At 38.1% G+C, this 22,541-nt stretch overlaps 1 protein-coding gene and 1 long non-coding RNA gene across 2 annotated transcripts in view; one reads left to right on the top strand and one right to left on the bottom strand.

Annotated features, from left to right (window-relative positions):
* The window catches only part of LOC144257280 (uncharacterized), a 36,879-nt gene that overhangs the window by 11,020 nt on the left and 3,318 nt on the right, over positions 1-22,541 (top strand). The window lies entirely within an intron of this gene.
* Positions 16,677-22,541, bottom strand: part of Ppat (phosphoribosyl pyrophosphate amidotransferase) — a 44,515-nt gene continuing 38,650 nt past the window's right edge. The window contains exons 10-11 of the mRNA XM_026385755.2: positions 20,095-20,215; positions 16,677-19,010 (exon numbers count right to left, since the gene is read on the bottom strand). Of these exons, the coding sequence (XP_026241540.1) occupies positions 18,814-19,010; positions 20,095-20,215 (318 nt within the window). The 3' untranslated portion in view covers positions 16,677-18,813. The remainder of the gene's footprint in view (positions 19,011-20,094; positions 20,216-22,541) is intronic.

Here is a 22,541-nt window from a genome sequence, read left to right as displayed (position 1 = left end):
CTTTCCATAGTGGTTGCACCAATTTGCAGCCCCACCAGCAATGTATGAGTGTACCTTTTTCACCATATCCTCACCAACATTTATTGTTGCCTGTATTCTTGATGATTGCCATTTATTGATTCTTGATTTTACTTATTGCGCTTTAGTAGTCTTGTTAAGGAAGTCAGATAGGTCCTACGCTGACGTGGTGAAGATTTGGGCCTAATTTTTCTTCTGTTTGACACAAGGTCTCTGTGCTAGTACCTAAGTCTGATCCATTTGAGTTGATTTTTGTGCAGAGTAAGAGAGAGAGGTTTAATTTCATTTTGCTACATATGGATTTCCAGTTTTGTCAGCACCATTTGTTGAATAGGCTATCTTTTCTCCAGTTAATATTTTTGGCACCCTTGTCTAGTATGAGATAACCCTATTTAAGTGGGCTTTTGTCTCTGTACCCTCCATTCTGTACCATTGATCTATACGTCTATCTTGGTGCCAATATCATGCCATTTTTGTTACTATAGCTCTGTAGTATAGTATAAGGTCTGGTATTGTGATGCCTCCTGTTTCACTTTTCTTGCTAAGGATTGCTTTAGCTAATCTGGGTGGGTCTCTTATTTTTCCAAATAAATTTCATGATTGTCTTTTCTATTTCTATGAAAACATCATTGGGATTTTAATAGTAATTACATTAAATCTGCACAATGCTTTAGGTAGTATGGCCATTTTGATAATATTAATTCTGCCTACTCGGGAGCATAGAAGATCTTTCCATCTTCTGAGGTTTTCTTCAATTTCTTTCTTCAGTGTGCTGTAGTTTTCATTGTAGAGGTCTTTCACCTCTTTTGTTAGAGTGATTCCCAGGTATTTTTTTGGGGGGGGGTAATATTGTGAATGGAGTAGTCTTCCTAATTTCTCTTTTTTTTATAGTTGGTCGTTCAAAACATTACATCTTTCTTGATAAATCATATTTCACAATTTGATTCAAAAGGGTTATGAACTTCCATTTTTACCCTGTATACAGATTGCTGAATCACATCAGTTACATCAGTTACATTTCCATTGATTTACACATTGCCATTCTAGTGTCTGATGAATTCTGCTCTCTATCCTATCCTCTACTATCCCCCCTTCCCTCCCCTCTTCTCTCTCGACCCCCTCTACTGTAAAACATTTATTCCACTTGTATTATTCTTCCCTTACCCCTCACTTCCTCTTGTATGTAATTTTGTGTAACCCTGAGGATCACCTTCCCTTTCCATGCAATTTCCCTTCTCTCTCCCTTTCACTCCCACCTCTCATCCCTATTTAATGTTAATCTTCTTCTCCTGCTCTTCGTCCCTACTCTGTCCTTAGTTACTCCCCTTATATCAAAGAAGTCATTTGGCATTTGTTTTTTAAGGATTGGCTAGCTTCACTTAGCATAATCTGCTCTAATGCCATCCATTTCCCTCCAAATTCTATGATTTTGTCATTTCTTAATGCAGAGTAATACTCCATTGTGTATAAATGCCACATTTTTTTATCCATTCATCTATTGAAGAGCATCTATGTTGGTTCCACAATCTTGCTATCGTGAATTGTGCTGCTATGAACATCCATGTAGCAGTGTTCCTGTAGCATGCTCTTATTAGGTCTTTAGGGAATAGACCAAGAAGGGGAATAGCTGGGTCAAATGGTGGTTCCATTCCCAGCTTTCCAAGAAATCTCCATACTGCTTTCCAAATTGGCTACACCAATTTGCAGTCCCACCAACAATGAACCAGTGTACCCTTTTCCCCACATCCTTGCCAACACTTATTGTTGTTTGACTTCATAATGGCTTCCAATCTTACTGGAGTGAGATGGTATCTTACGGTGGTTTTGATTTGCATTTCTCTGACTGCTAGCGATGTTGAGCATTTTTTTGATGTACTTGTTGATTGATTGTATGTCCTCCTCTGAGAAGTGTCTGTTCCGGTCCTTGGCCCATATGTTGATTGGGTTATTTGTTGTCTTTTTGTCTAATTTTTTGAGTTCTTTGTATACTCTGGATATTAGGGCTCTATCTGAAGTGTGAGGAGTAAAGATTTGTTCCCAGGATGTAGGCTCGCTGTTAACCTCTCTTATTGTTTCTTTTGCTGAGAAAAAACTTTTTAGTTTGAGTAAGTCCCATTTGTTAATTCTAGTTGTTAACTCTTGCGCTATGGGTGTCCTATTGAGGAATTTGGAGCCCGACCCCACAGTATATAGATCATAGCCAACTTTTTCTTCTATCAGATGCCGTGTCTCTGATTTGATATCAAGCTCCTTGATCCAATTTGAGTTAACTTTTGTGCATGGCGAGAGAAAGGGATTCAGTTTCATTTTGTTGCAAATGGATTTCCAGTTTTCCCAGCACCATTTCTTGAAGATGCTATCCTTCCTCCATTGCATGCTTTTAGCCCCTTTATCAAATATAAGATAGTTGTAGTTTTGTGGATTGGTTTCTGTGTCCTCTATTCTGTACCATTGGTCCACCCGCCTGTTTTGGTACCAGTACCATGCTGTTTTTGTTACTATTGCTCTGTAGTATAGTTTGAAGTCTGGTATCGCTATACCGCCTGATTCACGCTTCCTGCTTAGCATTGTTTTTGCTATTCTGGGTCTTTTATTTTTCCATATGAATTTCATGATTGCTTTATCTATTTCTACAAGAAATGCCGTTGGGATTTTGATTGGCATTGCATTGAACTTATAGAGAACTTTTGGTAATATCGCCATCTTGATGATGTTAGTTCTGCCTATCCATGAACAGGGTATATTTTTCCATCTTCTAAGATCTTCTTCTATATCTCTCTTTAGGGTTCTGTAGTTTTCATCGTATAAGTCTTTCACCTCTTTTGTTAGGTTAATTCCCAAGTATTTTTTTTTTTTTGAGGATATTGTGAATGGAGTAGTTGTCCTCATTTCCGTTTCAGAGGATTTGTCACTGATATACAGGAATGCCTTTGATTTATGCATGTTGATCTTATATCCTGCCACTTTGCTGAATTCATTTATTAGTTCTAATAGCTTCTTTGTAGACCCTTTTGGGTCTGCTAGGTATAGAATCAAATCATCTGCAAATAGTGATAATTTAAGTTGTTCTTTTCCTATTTTTATGCCTTTAATTTCTTTCATCTGTCTAATTGCTCTGGTGAGTGTTTCGAGGACTATGTTGAACAGAAGTGGAGAGAGAGGGCATCCCTGTCTTGTTCCAGATTTTAGAGGGAATGCCTTCAATTTTTCTCCATTCAGAATGATGCTGGCCTGTGGCTTATCATAAATTGCTTTTACTATGTTGAGGTATGATCCTGTTATCCCTAATTTTTCTAGAGTTTTGAACATAAAGGGATGCTGTACTTTGTCAAATACTTTTTCTGCATCTATCGAGATGATCATATGGTTCTTATTTTTAAGTCTATTGATGTGGTGAATAACATTTATTGATTTCCGTATATTGAAACAGGCTTGCATCCCAGGGATGAATCCTACTTGATCATGGTGTACAATTTTGTTGTTATGTTTTTGAATCCGATTCGCCAGAATTTTATTGAGTATTTTTGCATCTAGGTTCATTAGAGATATTGGTCTGTAGTTTTCTTTCTTTGAAGTGTCTTTGTCTGGTTTAGGCATCAGGGTGATGTTGGCCTCATAGAATGAATATGGAAGTTCTCCCTCTTTTTCTATTTCCTGAAATAGCTTGAAAAGTATTGGTGTTAGTTCCTCTTTAAAGGTTTTGTAAAACTCTGCTGTATACCCATCCGGTCCTGGGCTTTTCTTCATTGGTAGTCTTTTGATGGTTTCTTCTATTTCCTCAATTGTTATTGGTCTGTTTAGGTTGTCTATATCCTCCTGACTCAATCTGGGCAGATCATATGACTTAAAAAATTTATCGATGCCTTCATTATCTTCTATTTTATTGGAGTATAAGGATTCAAAATAATTTCTGATTATCTTCTGTATTTCTGAAATGTCTGTTGTGATATTGCCTTTTTCATCCCGTATGCTAGTAATATGAGTTCTCTCTCTTCTTCTCTTCGTTAGCATGGCTAAGGGTCTGTCGATTTTATTTATTTTTTCAAAGAACCAAGAACAACTTTTAGTTTTATCAATTTTTTCAATTGCTTCTTTTGTTTCGATTTCATTAATTTCAGCTCTGATTTTTTTTTTATTGTTGGTAGTTCAAAACATTACATAGTTCTTAATACATCATATTTCACAGTTTGATTCAAGTGGGTTATGAACTCCCAATTTTACCCCGTATACAGATTGCTGTATCACATCAGTTACCCTTCCATTAATTGACAAATTGCCTTTCTAGTGTCTGATGCATTCTGCTGTCTGTCCTATTCTCTACTATCCCCCCTCCCCTCCCCTCCCCTCCCCTTTTCTCTCACTACCCCTTCTACTGTAAATCATTTCTTCGATTTGTATTATCTTGTCTTACCCCTCCTTTCCTCTTATATGTCATTTTGTATAACCCTGAGGATCGCCTTCCATTACCATGCGGTTTCCCTTCTCACTCCCTTTCCCTCCCACCTCTCATCCCTGTTTAATGTAAATCTTCTTCTCAAACTTTCGTCCCTACCCTGTCCTTGTTTACTCCCCTTATATCAAAGGGGTCATTTGGTATTTATTTTTTAAAGATTGACTAGCTTCACTTAGCATAATCTGCTCTAATGCCATCCATTTCCCTCCAAATTCTATGATTTTGTCATTTCTTAATGCAGAGTAATACTCCATTGTGTTTAAATGCCACATTTTTTTTTATCCATTCATCTATTGAAGGGCATCTAGGCTGATTCCACAATCTTGCTATCATGAATTGTGCTGCTATGAACATCGATGTAGCAGTGTCCCTGTAGCATGCTCTTATTAGGTCTTTGGGGAATAGACCGAGAAGGGGAATAGCTGGGTCAAATGGTGGTTCCATTCCCAGCTTTCCAAGAAATCTCCATACTGCTTTCCAAATTGGCTGCACCAATTTGCAGTCCCACCAGCAATGAACAAGAGTGCCCTTTTCCCTGCATCCTCTCCAGCACTTATTGTTGTTTGACTTTCTAATGGCTGCCAATCTTACTGGGGTGAGATGGTATCTTAGGGTAGTTTTGATTTGCATTTCTCTGACTGCTAGCGATGGTGAGCATTTTTTCATGTACTTATTGATTGATTGTATGTCCTCCTCTGAGAAGTGTCTGTTCAGGTCCTTGGCCCATTTATTGATTGGGTTATTTGTTATCTTATTGTCTAATTTTTTGAGTTCTTTGTATATTCTGGTTATTAGGGCTCTATCTGAAGTGTGTGGAGTAAAGATTTGTTCCCAGGATGTAGGCTCCCTGTTTATCTCTCTTATTGTTTCTTTTGCTGAGAAAAAACTTTTCAGTTTGAGTAAGTCCCATTTGTTGATTCTAGTTGTTACCTTTTGCGCAATGGGTGTCCTATTGAGGAATTTGGAGCCCGATCCCACAGTATGTAGATCATACCCTACTTTTTCTTCTATCAGATGTCGTGTCTCTGATTTAATATCAAGCTCCTTGATCCATTTTGAGTTAACTTTTGTGCATGGCGAGAGATAGGGATTCAGATTCATTTTGATGCAAATGGATTTCCAGTTTTCCCTGCACCATTTGTTGAATATGCTATCCTTCCTCCATTGCATGCTTTTAGACCCTTTATCAAATATAAGATAGTTGTAGTTTTGTGGATTGGTTTCTGTGTCCTCTATTCTGTACCATTGGTCCACCTTCCTGTTTTGGTACCAGTACCATGCTGTTTTAGTTACTATTGCTCTGTAGTATAGTTTGAAGTCTGGTATCGCTATACCACCTGATTCACACTTCCTGCTTAGCATTGTTTTTGCTATTCTGGGTCTTTTATTATTCCATATGAATTTCATGATTCTTTTATCTATTTCTACAAGAAATGCTGCTGGGATTTTGATTGGCATTGCATTAAACTTATAGAGAACTTTTGGTAATATCGCCATCTTGATGATATTGGTTCTGCCTATCCATGAGCAGGGTATATTTTTCCATCTTCTAAGGTCTTCTTCTATATCTTTCTTTAGGGTTCTGTAATTTTCCTTGTATAAATCTTTCACCTCTTTTGTTAGGTTGATTCCCAAGTATTTTATTTTTTGGGGGGATATTGTGAATGGAGTAGTTGTCCTCATTTTTGTTTCAGAGGATTTGTCGCTGATATACAAGAATGCCTTTGATTTATGCGTGTTGATCTTATATCCTGCCACTTTGCTGAATTCATTTATTAGTTCTAATAGCTTCTTTGTAGACCCTTTTGGGTCTGCTAGGTATAGAATCATATCATCTCCAAATAGTGATAATTTAAGTTCTTCTTTTCCTATTTTTATGCCTTTAATTTCTTTTGTCTGTCTAATTGCTCTGGCCAGTGTTTCGAGGACTGTGTTGAACAGAAGTGGTGAGAGAGGGCATCCCTGTCTTGTACCAGATCTTAGAGGGAATGCCTTCAATTTTTCTCCATTCAGAATGATGCTGGCCTGTGGCTTATCATAGATTGCTTTTACAATGTTGAGGTATGATCCTGTTATCCCTAATTTTTCTAGAGTTTTGAACATAAAGGGATGCTGTACTTTGTTGAATGCTTTTTCTGCATCTATTGAGATGATCATATGGTTCTTATTTTTAAGTCTATTGATGTGGTGAATAACATTTATTGATTTCCGTATATTAAACCAGCCTTGCATCCCAGGGATGAATCCTACTTGATCATGATGTATAATTTTTTTGATATGTATTTGAATCCAATTCGCCAGAATTTTATTGAGGATTTTTGCATCAAGGTTCATTAGAGATATTGGTCTGTAGTTTTCCTTCTTTGATGTGTCTTTGTCTGGTTTCGGAATCAGGGTGATGTTGGCCTCGTAGAATGAATTTGGAAGTTCTCCCTCTTTTTCTATTTCCTGAAATAGCTTGAAAAGTATTGGTGTTAGTTCCTCTTTAAAGGTTTTGTAAAACTCTGCTGTATACCCATCCGGTCCTGGGCTTTTCTTAGTTGGTAGTCTTTTGATGGTTTCTTCTATTTCCTCTATTGTTATTGGTCTGTTTAGGTTGTCTATATCCTCCTGGCTCAATCTGGGCAGATCATAGGACTCAAGGAATTTATCTATGCCTTCACTATCTTCTATTTTATTGGAGTATAAGGATTCAGAGTAATTTCTGATTATCTTCTGTATTTCTGAAGTGTCTGTTGTGATATTGCCTTTTTCATCCCGTATGCTAGTAATTTGGGTTCTCTCTCTTCTTCTCTTCGTTAGCATGGCTAAGGGTCTGTCAATTTTATTTATTTTTTCAAAGAACCAGCTTTTAGTTTTGTCAATTTTTTCAATTGTTTCTTTTGTTTCAATTTCATTAATTTCAGCTCTGATTTTAATTATTTCTTGCCTTCTACTTCTTTTGCTGTTGTTTTGCTCTTCTTTTTCTAGGATTTTGAGATGAAGTATGAGATCATTTATTTGTTGGTTTTTTCTTTTTTTGAGGAATGAACTCCAAGCAATGAATTTTCCTCTTAGAACTGCTTTCAATGTGTCCCATAGATTCCGATATGTTGTGTCTGTGTTTTCATTTAACTCTAGGAATTTTTTAATTTCCTCCTTGATGTCTTCTAAAACCCACTGATCACTCAGCAACCTATTGTTCATTCTCCAGGTGATGCTTGATTTTTCCTTTCTTCTTTTATCATTGATTTTCAGTTTCATTCCATTATGATCAGATAAGATGCATGGTATTATCTCTACCCCTTTGTATTGTCTAAGAGTTGCCCTGTGACATAGTATATGGTGTATTTTTGAGAAGGTTCCATGTGCTGCTGAGAAAATAGTGTAGCTACTTGATGTTGGGTGGTATAGTCTATATATGTCAATTAAGTCTAGGTTGTTAATTGTGTTATTGAGTTCTATAGTTTCCTTATTTAACTTTTGTTTGGAAGATCTGTCCAGTGGTGAGAGAGGTGTGTTGAAGTCTCCCATGATTATTGTATGGTGGTCTATTAGACTCTTGAACTTGAGAAGAGTTTGCTTGATGAACACAGCTGCACCATTATTTGGGGCATATATATTTATGATTGTTATGTCTTGTTGGTGTATGGTTCCCTTGAGGAGTATGAAGTGTCCTTCTATATCCCTTTTGATTAGCTTTGGCTTGAAATCTATTTTATTAGATATGAGTATGGACACTCCTGCTTGTTTCTGCGGTCCATATGAGTGATATGATTTTTCCCAACCTTTCACCTTCAGTCTATGTATATCTTTTCCTATCAAATGCGTCTCCTGTAGACAGCATATTGTTGGGTCTTGTTTTTTGATCCATTCTACTAGCCTGTGTCTCTTAATTGGTGAGTTTAAGCCATTAACATTTAGGGTTATTATTGAGATATGGTTTGTTCTTCTATCCATATTTGTTTATTGATGTTACTAAACCTGATTTGTTATCCTCTTTGACTACTTTCCCCCCTTTACTGTCCTACCTCCCATTGTTGGTTTTCAATGTTATTTTCCATTTCCTCTTCCTGTAATATTTTGCCAAGGATTTTTTGAAGAGATGGTTTTCTAGCTGCGAATTCTTTTAACTTTTGTTTATCGTGGAAGGTTTTAATTTCATCTTCTAACCTGAAGCTTAATTTCGCCGGATACAAGATTCTTGGTTGGAGCCCATTGTCTTTCAGTGTTTGAAATGTTATTCCAGGATCTTCTAGCTTTCAGAGTCTGTGTTGAAAGATCAGCTGTTATCCTGATTGGTTTACCCCTAAATGTAATCTGCTTCCTTTCTCTTGTAGCTTTTAAAATTCTCTCCTTATTCTAAATGTTGGGCATCTTCATTATAATGTGTCTAGGTGTGGACCTCTTATGATTTTGCACATTCGGCGTCCTGTAGGCTTCTAGGATTTGGGATTCTGTCTCATTCTTCAAGTCTGGGAAGTTTTCTCGTATTATTTGATTGAATAGATTGTTTATTCCTTTGGTTTGGAGCTCCATGCCTTCCTGTATCCCAATGACTCTTAAGTTTGGTCTTTTTATGTTATCCCATAATTCTTGGATGTTCTGCTCATGGTTTCTTGGCAGTCTTGCTGAGCTGTCTATGTTCTTTTCAAGTTGAAATACTTTGTCTTCATTGTCTGATGTTCTATCTTCTAAGTGATCTACTCTACTGGTAGTATTCTCAATTGAGTTTTTAAGTTTGTTTATTGCTTCCTGCATTTCTAGGATTTCTATTTGTTTGTTTTTTATTACCTCTATCTCCCTGTGTAATTGATCTTTTGCTTCCTGTATTTGTTTATGTAGTTCCTTGTCAATGTGATCTTTCATTGTCTGATTTTGCTGTTTCATGTCTTCCTTGAGACTCCAGATCATCTGAAGCATGTATATCCTGAACTCTTTATCTGACATTCCATCTGATGCAGCTAATACCTCTTCTAAAGTTGAGTTGACCTGCATTGCTTGTAGTCCTTTCTTTCCTTGTCTTTTCATACTGCTCGCGTTTCTTTCTGCTTGGTGAAAGTGTTGTGTTTTTGAAATTTTCCCCCTAATTATTTATATTGCTCTTGTATAGTTGAAAAATCTCCCTTGCAGGGTGGGTAGTGGCTGTGCTCCTCCTCTAATTGGGGTGATCTGTCTACTGCGCTGGCGGGCCGCTAGGCCTGCTCTGCTGGTCGGTCGCAGGTCTGCCCACCCTGAGGGCGTGGGTGGCGACTCTGCTCTGCCCCCACTCCAATTGTGGTAACGTGACTACCACGCCCTCGGGTCGTTGGGCCTGATCCTGATGCGGGCTGCTGCTTTGCTCTGCCAATTGGTGTGATGTGTCTACCATGCTGGCAGGCCTCTAGGCCGGTTCTGCTGGTGGGTCACAGGTCTGCCTGTCTCTGGCAGTGGGGGGAGTTGGGGGTCGAGAGACCTTTGGCCCTTACGGTCACGCCTACGGAGAGATTTTGAAGTTTACTGGTTGTTTGTATCTATGTAGGTGGGAGTCACAGACCTGCTATAATAGATTCCGCTGGGAAGGAATCTCTTTGGCCGAGCTTTGGTGACTTCCCCTCTCTGCTATGGCGGGCCCCTGGCTCCTTGCCGGAGTGTCCGAAGGGAGGGGTGGAACTGGTTTGTCTCTAGTCTGACACGATCTTTGGTTTTAGTTCCCAGTTTGCTATTTCGTAAAGGCTTGGTTATATTCCCTTCACATCGTCTCGGGGGGGGGAGCCGTTTGCCAGGTGAGCGGGGCTGTTAGTAGAGCCCAGAGGGCATGGCCATGTGCTGGGCCATGCGGGGACCCTTCTAGCTGAGTCGGGCCTCCGGGGGCCGCCTGAAAAGCGGGGCCGCTGTGGCTGCGTGGCTAAGATCCGGGTGGGCGGTGTGGCTGTTCACAGAGCGAGAGCAGGGCCTCCCGGGGGAGCCGGGATGGCGGGGGCGTCTGCCGGTTCGGGCAGCCACTCCGCTCCGGGCTGTCGCCGCTTGCAGAAGCAACTGGTGGCAGTGGGATTGGACCTCTGCGCCCGCCAGGGGGCCACCTGTAGAGCCGGGCAGTTGAGGCCGCTTGGTTAATAGCTGGGCGGGTGTGGCGGCCGCTCGCAGAGCGAGAGCCGGGCCTCTCGTGAGAGCCCAGATGGCGGGGGCTGTCTGCCGGTTCGGGCAGGGCAGGCCGCGCCGCTCCGGGTGCTGGCCGCTTACAGAAGCAGCAGCTGGCTGCGGGACTGGACTTCTGCACCCGCCGTGGGGCTGCCTGTGGAGCCGGGTAGCTGCGGCCACGTGGTTAAGAGCCAGGTGGGTGTGGCGGCTGCTCGCAGAGCGAGAGATGGGCCTCCCATGAGAGCCCGGATGGTGGAGGCTGCCTGCCGGTTTGGGTGGGGCGGGCCGCGCAGCTCCAGGTGCTGGCCGCTTACAGAAGCGGGTGCTGGCTGCGGGACTGGACTCCTGCACCCGCTGTGGAGCCGCCTGTAGAGCAGGGTAGCTGCGGCCACGTGGTTAAGAGTCAGGCGGGTGGGGCAGCCGCTTGCTGAGCGAGAGATGGGCCCTCGGAGAGAGCCGCTTGCTGGATCGGCTGATGGCTGCAGGACTGGACCTCTGTGCCCGCGTGGCCAGCCAAGATCCATTTCTCTGGGACAAACTGTCACTTCCAATAAACCTACCAGTTCTCGGCAGCTCTCCTCTTAAGGGAATTTTGCTAGAAGTTCCTCCGTAGGTAGGCTGCGGCTGTTCCAGTGGGTCTTTCTGATCCCGTTAAAGTGGAGACATTGGAATCGCTGCTTCCTCGCCGGGCACCATGTTGGATCTCCCTAATTTCTCTTTCAAGTGGATTCATTGATGATGTATAGGAATGCATTTGATTTATGGGTGTTGATTTTATATCCTGCTACTTTACTGAATTCATTTATTAGTTCTAGAAGTTTTCTGATAGAATTTTTTAGATCTTCTAAATATAATCATGTCATCAGCAAATAGTGATACTTTGAATTCTTTACGTATTTGTATCCCTTGAATTCTTTTCTTTTGTTTAATTGCCCTGGTTAAGAGTTTCAAGGATGATGTTGAATAGGAAATGGTAAAAGAGGACATCCTTGTCTTGTTCCAGTTTTTAGCGGGAATGCTTTCATCAGTTTTTCTCCATTTTGAATGGTGCTGGCTGTGGCTTTAGCATATATAGCTTTTCCAATTTTGAGGTATGTTCCTACTATCCCTATTTTTTCTAGTGTTTTGAACATGAAGGTATGCTGTATTTTGTCAAATGCTTTTTCTGCATTTATTGAGATGATCATATGATTCCGGTTTTTAAGTCTTTAATATGATGAATTATGTTTATTGATTTCCATATATTGAACTAACCCTGCATCCCTGGAATGAATCCCACTTAATCATGCTGCACTGTCTTTTTTTAAAAAATATTTACTTTTTTTTTAGTTTTAGGTGGACACAATATCTTTTTTTTATATTTATGTGGTATTGAAGATTGAACCCAGGGCCCCGCTCATGCCAGGCGAGCATGCTACCGCTTGAGCCATATCCCCAGCCCTGCACTATCTTTTTGATATGTTTTTGTATTCAATTTGCTAGAATTTTGTTGAGAATTTTTGCATCTATGTTCATTAGAGATATTGGTCTGAAGTTTTCTTTCCTTGATGTGTCTTTGTCTGGTTTTGGTATCAGGGTGATATCAGCCTCAGAATGAGTTTGGAAGGGTTCATTCATTTTCTATTTGCTGGAATACTTTTGAGTATTGGTGTTAATTCTTCTTTGAAAATTTTGTAGAACTCGGTGAGAATCCATCTGGTCCTGAGCTTTTCTTGGTTAGTAGGCTTTTGATGGCATTTTCCATTTCAGTATTTGAAACTGACCTGTTTAAAGCATATGTGACCTCTTCATTCAGTTTGGGTTTGTCAGATTCCTCTAGAAATTGGATGTCTTCAATATTTTCTATTTTAGTAGAGTAAAAATTTTCTAAATAGTTTCTAATTATTTTCTGTATTTCAGACATGTCCATTGTGATATTTCCTTCTTCATCTTGTATTTTAGTAATTTTTCTTTTTCTCTTCGTTAGCATGGCACAGGGTTTGTCTATTTTATTTATCTTTTTGTCATTTTTTTTCCAGTTGTTTCAATTTCATTAATTTCAGCTCTGATTTTAATTATTTCCTGCCTTCTATGCTTTGGGTGTTGATTTGTTCTTTTTCTAGGGCTTTGAGATGGAGTGTTAAGTCATTGATTTGTTGACTTTTTATGCTTTTAATGAATGTACTCAGTGCAATAAACTTTCCTGTTAGTACTGTGTTCATAGTGTCCCAGAGATTTTGATATGTTGTATTAGTGTTCTCACTTACCTCTAAGAATTTTTTTATTTCATCCTTGATTTCTTCTATTATCGTTTCATCATTCAATTGTGTGTTTTTTAGTCTCCATTTGTTATAGTAGCTTCTATTTTTTATTTAATCATTGATTTCTAATTTCATTCCATTGTGGTCTGATAGAATGCAGGGTATTATCTCTTCTGGCATATAATCTATATTAGGAAAGGAGCCATGCGCTGTTGACAAGAAAGTATATTTGCACATTGATGAATGAAATATTCCATATATGTCTAAGTTATTGTTTTATTTAGTTTTATAGTTTCTTTATTAACTTTTTGTTTAAAAGATCTGTCCAATAGTGAGAGAGGTGTGTTAAAGTCAGCCAGTATTATTGTATTGTGATCTATTTGATTCTTGAAATTGAGAGGGGTTGGTTTGATGAACGTAGATGCTCTATTGTTTGGGGCATAAATATTTATAATTGTTATGTCCTGCTATATATACTTCCCTTGAGAAGTATGAAATGTCCTTCTTTGTCTCTTCTGATCAACTTTAGTTTGAAGTCTATTTTATCTGAAAGTGGAATGGAAACCCCTGTTTATTTATGCAATTCATGAGTGATAAGTTTTTCCCCATCATTTTGCTGGGCCTTGCTTTTTAATCCAATGTATCATCTGTCTTTTGATTGATGAGTTTAGGGCTGTTAACATTCAAGGTTATTGTTGAGATGATTTGTATTCCCTGTCACTTTGATTTATTTCTGGTTTTTGTTTTGTCTTAGTTTCTCATTTGATTGAGTGTCCTTTTAGTGTAGATCCTCCCTTTGCTGGTTTTCACATTTTTTTTTTTTCACTTCATCTTCATGGAAAATTTTGTTCAGAATGCTCTGTAGTATAGGCTTTCTAGTTGTGAATTCTTTTAATTTCTGTTTATCATGAATGACTTTAATTTCATCTTCAAATCTGAAACTTAATTTTGCTGAACATAAAATTCTTGGTGGGCATCCATTTATTCTTTAGGGCTTGAAATATATTATTCCAGAACCTCCTAGTTTTGTGGGTCTGGGTTGATAAATCAATTGAGATTCGAATTGGTTTTCCCTTATATGTAGTTTTATTTTTTTTTCTCTCACAGCCTTTATGGTTTTATCTTTAGTCTCTGTTAGTCATCCTCATTATAATGTGTCTTGGTGTGGTTCTAATGTAATTTTGTACATTTGGGGTCCTGTAAGCCTCTTGTATTTTATTTTCCTTTCCATTCTTTAGGTTTGGGAAATTTCCTGCTATTATATTATTGAAAAGTTTGTGCATTCCTTTGGTTCATATCTATTCTGGTAACTTAAACTTGGTTTTTCATGTTGTCCCATAATTTTTGGATGTTCTGTTCATGGTGTCTTACCATCTTCTCCGTATGTTCAACTCTGCTTTCAAGATTATATATTTTGTCTTCATTGTCTGAGGGTCTGTCTTCCAAGTGGTCTAGTCTGTTGGTTATGCTTTCTATTGAATTTACAATTCGGTTTACTTATTCCTTCATTCTGAAGATTTCTGCTTGGTTTTGTTTGAATGATCTTTTTATTGAAGTGGTCTTTCACTTCCTGTATTTTTTCTTTGATTTCACTCCTTATACTATCCTTTACTTCAGATATCAATTTAACTATATACAATCTGAACTCCTTCTTGGACATTTCTGCTGTGTTCAGTGGCTTCTGTTGTTGAAGCATCTTGGTTTGTTTGGGGCACTTTATTCCCTTGTTTTTTTTTTCATGTTGTAGTGTGTTTTCCTATCTAAAAGTATGGATCTAAGGCAGGATTAATTATACCCTGTAGACCTATAGTGTCCCTGAAGGTTTCCAGCACCTTCCCTTTATATACCCTTAAACCTAATAGCTCCCACTGAGGCATCTACTGCTTTCTCACATTAAACCAAAATGATGAGTTCAATAACTAACTATAATACAAACAGAATATTTGTTAAAACGATTTACAATTTCAAATGTTGGATGAGAGAACAGAGGTAGTATAGTATGCAATATTCGCAAGGGAAGAAGAGAGAAGCTAGAAGTAAAAATTCACAGGAAGAGTGAAGAGGAGCCAACAAAGATTGGCTGTTGGCTGGAGAAAAGTTGGGGGAAAAAATCCAAGAAAACAGACAAGTGAGAGGAATAGGAACAAAGGAAAAAATTAAAGACATAAGAATACAACAAAAATGCAAAACACCATTCATATATCATTGTCCTCCACACACTGATGCATAAAAAAACATCCTGTTCTAAATATGGTAGCGAGATTATGTGAATCAAAAAATAAATCTTTCTAGAAAGTCAAACTGTCTCTGTCACTATTCAACAGTTTCTCAGCCCTGTCTCTGATGTCTCTCAGGATCACCAAATCCAGATCAGCCCTCGAAAACCCAATCTCTATCCCACTGATCTGGGCCTCAGATACCTCAGGTTCGGCCACGCTGCAGTCCCAAGATCTCAATGTTGCTCCTACTTGCAGAGAGACCACTAGGGATACATTCATGCAAAGAAACTCAAGATGCAAGAAAGGGCCACCAGCACCCTCAGCAGGAAGACCCCAGGCTCCTCCAAACCCACAGGCACCCCCACACTGGACCTGCAGGTTTGACAGGAGTCCCCAGCTTCTGGTGATAAATCTGCTGGTACCCAGGCTCCAGGCCCTGGTAGTGTTCCAATATGGGTGCAGCCACGTGCAACCAAACCTGGAGTCTCTCCAAAGCAGTTCTCTAGGCTATGATAGCAACGGTAGTCGTGGTGGTTGTTGGCAGCAGGCAGTGGGTCAGCAGTAGCAGTGGCTGCAACTGCAGCTGTGGGAGTAGCGTCACAAGGTGATATCGGGGGTCAGCAACAATTGTTGGCTTCAGTTGCATCTAGGTCACTAGTTTTTTCTGTGGCAGCAGCACCCAGAAACACGACCTCAGGCGACCTCAGGCTGGCAGCAGCAGAATCAGATGCAGCAGCAATGGCGGTAGCAGTGCGGTGGCAGTTGGTTGAACTGTTATTATTACTTTTTAAAGTTAGATAATCCTTTTTTAATTTTTTCTTTATTTTTATTGGTGCTGAGAATCAAACCTAAGGCCTCACACATGTGAGGCAATCACTCTACCACTAAGCCACAACCCCAGCCCTGTTATTATTTATGAGGTGGGGCACTGGTGTCTTAAAAATAGATCTTTTTTTTAAATAATAGTTTATAGCAGTAGTTTCATAGCAGAATTTTCTGTGCCCTCTGCCTCCATATAACCCTCCCCATTATCAATATCCCTTACTAGTGTGACACATTTGCTAAAATATAGTATCATGCACAGTATGGTTTCAATACCCTCTTCTTCGACCTACTCATCCTCACTTCTCCACTAACCTACAGCAACCACTTATTTTTATTATCTCTCTAGTTTTGCTGTTTCTCGAATATTATATAGTCGGAATCATGGAGTATGTAGCATTTTCAGACTAGCTTCTTTGACTTTCTAATATGCATTTAAGTTTCTTCCATGTAATTTCATTTTTAGATAGTTCACGTCTTTTTAGCACTACATAGTATTCCACTGTCTGGATGTATGATATGTTATGTATTTATTGCCTTAATTATAAAATTACTTGCCTAACACTTATACACAGAGAATCTAAGCCCTCTCATCTCCCTAGTGTTTCCAAAGCACCTGCCATACAATAGTGCTTAGTTAATATTGCATTTCTAATTATTTCCCTTTCCTATTCTGCCAGAAGTTTGATCTAGTTCATAAGAGATGGCCTATTTATTGAAATGCCTGGATCAGAGAAATAACATCTTAACAGCTGGTGCCAAGTATGGAGCCAGGAGATTGTCTTCATGGTTTTTTCATCACTCATTAACACATGCACACACATATGAAAACATCCTTATTACATATATTTGTCACCAAGAAATCACCAAGAAGTCACAAAAAAGTAGGCTTATTTGAGTTCACAATGTAGATCCTGGGGAAACACATTATTTTCTCTGCAGTTTACTTATATAAATTCAAAGTAGTTAAATAACACTTGAAACCAAGTAGGTAAAAAAAAAAAAATTGTGATTTAATTCAAACTTCAGAACTTGTAAAATAAAAAGCCATGATGGAGAAATATCAAGAAATTTGTAAGGGGGAGGGAAAAAGGGGGGATCATGAACTAAAATTGATTTCCATGCACATGAGTTTGTTAGCATGAACCCAAATACTACTATGTATAACAATAAAGCTCTAAAAAAAACCTGTAGAAACACCAAATGGTCACAGTATTGTTTTCCTTTATAAAAGCATTTCAATAAAACAAAATTTAAAAACTATGGAAAACAAAGTCAATCAGAGATTTTGGTTTAATACTTTCCCTGAGTCTTCTTATTTTTGAAAATCAAATTTAAGTAAGGCCATTTCAAAAGTGACCCACAGGTCTCACCTCCTCCATGCTTCCATGGGGAATGCATTTAAGACTAGAGGCTACACGTGCTGGAATGGTCCCAGGGCTTTGAAATGCCAGTTTGCCTGTGTCACTGTCACAGGGTTCAGATGCTACCAACATATTAAAGTTCTACAACATTTTATCTCAACCTGTCATAATAAAACACATGGGACTATAGAGCAAGGGCAGACAAACAATTTTAGTTATTAATAAATATTAAATTTCTAAATGGATTTGGACACTATATACACCAAATGATGGTAACACAGAAACTTGTTTATGTTTTAAAAATCTTATATAAACAGGAGTTGGTAAGCAAATCATCTCAATCTTCTAAATATGAGTTATAAGAAAAAAAACAAAGTAGAAAAAAGTAACTGTAAGTTGATGCTTGCGTATGGGTATTCTAAATCCAAAAACGTAATCTTCTCTTTCATCATTAAACAAAATTGGCCCCTACTAAGTTTCTATTTGATCACTTAATTAATCATATGTATATGGATACATATATATGCCTGTAATCACAGCTGCTTGGAAAGCTGAGACAGGAGGATCGGAAGTTCAAGGCCAGGCTTAGCAATTCAGAGAGGCCCTAATCAACTCTTTGACACCCTGCCTCAAAATAGAAAATAAAAAGGCTGGGGTTGTGGATCAGTGGTTAAGTGCTCCTGGGTTCAATCCCTAGTATCCCTCCCCGCCAAGAAAGGTTCAGTGAACTTTTAAAAATTATTGTTTTTTTCAAAATGTACTAAGTTACTTGCTGGGATTATCTTGTTAGGGCACTAAATATTATGGATAATATTTTCTAGTCAAATGTAGGATTTTTTCCCACACATTTTTACAAACATTCTTGAGGGATCTCAGAGAGATGGCAAGGATCTGCCAAATCGTATATCTCCCTCCATCATAATGAAATCTCAGTTGCAAACTAATTTTAAAAAGGTTAATAACCATTCGCTTTTCAAAAGCTAATGATTGTGAACTATCTTAAAATTTAGGAGTGAACTGATGGCTCTACGCACCAGAAGTCTTGACACTTATTCATATTCCTATCAACTCTTAATAATTATAAGTACCTCTTTGTGTAGGTGGGGATACTGTTTTTATTTATTTTTTTCCCAAAGAGTTGTCTAAAGTTAGACAGAGAAGCCAAGGTTGTAACTACAGCCAGAACTGTAGAGGCTAGAGAACTATGGGGTATGATGGATTCAAACTTGGTATGAAATGTTGTTATGAACTCACTTGTCCTGCTCGAATCACAGCTCCTATCTTAGTTTAACCTCTCACTAACCCTTGAAGCATGGACTTGGTGAATGCCACTTACCACCTGCCTTCTCTGCAGGTAGAAAAGGCTAGCCAATGCCTTTTAGAAAAGAATACCACATGTTGTACAATATGCAATTAGCAAGGTTCATTTATAGCACTTTGGTACCCTTTACAGGAAAAAAAAAAAAAAAAACCCTCTCAAAACATATAAAGGAAAACACAAGCATGTGGCATTATATATTTTACCAACTGAGAAAAACAGTAAGGTGTAACCACTTCACTCCTTGACCAATTTTCAGCAACAGATCTGCCCCTTCCCGCTACCATTCCAGTTCCACGGGGTATTTTCCAGTGAGACAAGCTGTACAATGACCATCCTTTTCAAAACATTCCAAACCATTTCCATTTTCTTGAATCATAATATCATTCTTTTTCTCTTTCTGTTTTTTAAATTTTATTCCTTCTTGTACAGATGAAACGAGTCCTTCTACTGACAGATATACAACACTGTTTGCTCCTATAGGGGGAAAGAGGGAAAAATGAAAAGGTCATGAGACTCTCTTTAAAAAGGAGGAAATATTTCAACAGAGGATAGTTATAAACAGCACAATTTAAGCCAGGCTTAAAAATTTTCCTTTCTTGAAAAGAAAGGGGGGAAAAGAATTCAAAATACAGATCATTTATTTTTAAAATTTCCATAGGAACTAGAGGATAACAATTTAAAACAGCAGGAATACTTCAGGACTAGAAGGCCTGAGGAATAATTTCAATAATTTCTGGAGCCCCCCGCCACGCCAGGCCCTCCAGAGCTAGGAAGTGAACACATCCCTGTTTGGCCTCAAATTAAAGTTCAAAAGTCATTCATCTTTTATTTTTAATGTACAAGATGGGTTAAACAAACACCCAAACATCACTTAACTGTAATTTATAATACAGATACCACATGCAATATAGTTTCTGGCAAAGAGAGTGGTCACAATATGGTATCCATCAGGATAATATTCAAAATATTTAACCCATAAGGCAAAGGCGGGACCAGCCAAATGAAATGCCTGCCATAACTAGTATGAGGTACCAAGGTACAATGACTGGACATCATATGGAACTAAAATGGTTTAGATATCTCCTGATTTTGAAAGAAACATGTCTAATGGAGGATAATAGATTTCCATGTCTGCTTATCTCATTATTAAAAATAAGCTTACATAGTAGCTTTTTACTTTTTGATTTGTATCCACATCCAAATTATTCTGTTAAAATACACAATAAAATTCTTCTTTTCCTTGAGATTTGACCTTGGGATCAGATCTGATGATTATAGTTTTCTCTCATTTTTCTTGGTATCTGAACTTTGGGAGTCTCTGGCTAATATGATTGCTATTTCTTCTACCTACAAACCCATTCTTCCTTCCCTGGCCTCACCTTGGCCTACTTCTCCAAAAGCATTTACCATGGGGTCTACAAAGCCCACCACTCTCACTGTTCAAAACAGCGTTCACTATCTGTTTAACATGTATGATATAATCACTGTTCTTAACATATTGAACACTGATGTTAAATGTTACCAACATATTCAACTTTACAGAAATTTTAATACCTACCTAAATATTCTGCAAGATGATCAAATTCTGGTTTATTGGCAATAAGCTCTTCTTTTGTGGGAATGTTGATTCCCATGAAGCATGGGTATCTAATTGGTGGGGAAGCTACTCGAATGTGTACCTTGGAAAGAAAGCATTTCATATACTCAAAGTTAGAATAACTACACAAATTTCTCTCACTAATCAAATCCAAAATAAAGTTGTTTTCTAACACATGTAGTAATGACATGGTAATAAGGAAAACTATAAAATTTGTTTCATTGAATATATTTTTTTCTCATGCCACTGATTATTAATAAGGAATCCTTTTTCAGATCTCTGACTTCTCATTTAATGACTTTATTTTCCTAGAACTACTGTTATTTTCCTTTTAATACCTGAATAGTACTTTTGCCTACCTCTTAAAATATTAAAAAGATATGATCTACCAGATAATAACAAAGCCCTTACTATGGAACAGAACTAATTTTGTCTGTTATTTTTTGCCTTTTGTTAGGTCCATTTATGTAGCCATATTCAGTGTCCCCCTTTTTCTTTAAAACTTTCTTTTTTCTTTATTTTGGTAATGGGGATTAACTCAGGAACACTCAATCACTGAGCCACATCCCCAGCCCTATTTTGTATTTTATTTAGAGACAAGGTCTCACTGAGTTGTTCAGTGCCTCACGTTTACTAAATCTGCTTTGAATTTGTGATCTTTCTGCCTCAGCCTCCCAAGCTGCGTGCACCACCATGCCTGCCAAAAACTTTCTTTTTCTTAATTTTATTTTTTTGGATTTTAGTATAGGGAATTGAACCAGGTGCTCTACCACTAAGCTACATCCCCAACTATTTTTTTTTTTTTTGTTTTTTTTTTTTTTTTTTTTTTTGAGACAGGGGGACTCAGAAAGCTGCTCAGGCTGGCCTAGATTTGTGATTCTCTTTCCTTAGCCACCTGAGTAGCTGGGATTACAGGTGTGCATCACTGAACCCAGATCTTCACATAGTTAATGGTTTTTTTTTTTTTTTTTTTGGTGGCCCTAGGGATTGAATCCAGGGCCTTGTGCATACAAGGCAAGCACTCTACCATCTGAGCTATTTCCCAGCCCACTCTTCACATAGTTTAATGGCTGCATATGTCATCACCCTGATCACTTTACTATTCTCCTACTGGAAGATACTTGAGCCATTTCCAGATTTTTTTTTTTTTTGGTCTATTCTTTTTTACTACTGTAACAGACTTGTATTTACTTTATACCTTTGCTTGTACTATATAATTTTCCTAGAACTTTGAAGAATATCATAATTATTACCAGTCATAAAGGCTGAAAAATCATAATCATAATTATCTTTGAAACATTCTAAATAGGGTCTTATTAATTTCTATCCCATTTTTTCCTAAATTTTATTTTTAGCTTTGCGCTACTATTTGTTATAAACAAATCTCACTCATATAATCTGATCAACTAAAATATTTAAGGTTAGAATAATCTTTGAAATTTAAAAATAACAATATAGGCATACCTTGGAGATATTACAACTTGTTTCTGGATCACAATAAAGTGAATAGAGAAATAAATAAGTCACACAATTTTCTTTTTGTCTCTTAGATCCTGTACGTTATCTTTATTATATTAGAGTCTATTTTTTTTTTTTCAGTGCTGGGTATAGAATCCAGGGCAACACACATGCTAGTCAAGTGGTCTACCAGTGAGTTGCATCTTTTAGGTGTGCAATATCAATGTCTAAAAAAAACAATATACATGTTAATTAAGAAATACTGGAGGGCGGGGGAGCTGGGTTTGTAGCTCAAATGGTAGAGCATTTGTCTCGCATGTGTGAGGCACTGGGTTCAATCCTGAAAACCACATAAAAAAATAAATAAATAAAATAAAGGTATTGTGTCTGTCTACAACTGAAAAAATATTTAAAAAAAGAAACGCTGGGGAGACTGGAGATATATCTCAGTTGGTAGAGTTCTTTCCTCACATGCATAAGACCCTGGGTTCAATCACAAGCACCACCAAAAACAAAAACAAAAAAAACAACAAAACAAAAAACAAACAAACAAACAAACTGGGACTAGGGTTGTGGCTCAGTGGTAGAGCTCTTCCCTCACATGAGAAGCACTAGGTTCAATCCTAAGCACCACATAAAAAATAATAAAGGCATTGTGTACATCTACAATTAAAAAAAAAGGGAAATACTTTATTAGCTGGGTGTGGTGACACATGCCTGTAATCCCAGTGGCTCAGGAGGGTGAGGCAGGGGAATTGGAAGTTCAAAGCCAGTGTCAGTAACCTAGCAAGGCCCTAAGCAACTCAGCACAATCCTGTCTAAATAAAATACAAAAGGGCTCAGGGGATAGGGTTGTATCTCAGTGGCAGAGTGCTGGCCTAGCATGTGAGGCACTGGGTTGGATTCTTAGCATTGCATATAAGCAAAAAAACAAAAACAAAAACAAATAA

The sequence above is a fragment of the Urocitellus parryii genome, chromosome 10 (genome assembly GCF_045843805.1).
Source record: "Urocitellus parryii isolate mUroPar1 chromosome 10, mUroPar1.hap1, whole genome shotgun sequence".
Taxonomy (NCBI): domain Eukaryota; kingdom Metazoa; phylum Chordata; class Mammalia; order Rodentia; family Sciuridae; genus Urocitellus; species Urocitellus parryii.
The sequence above is the reverse complement of the archived record's forward strand: the minus strand, read 5'-3'. Positions and strand labels throughout refer to the sequence as shown.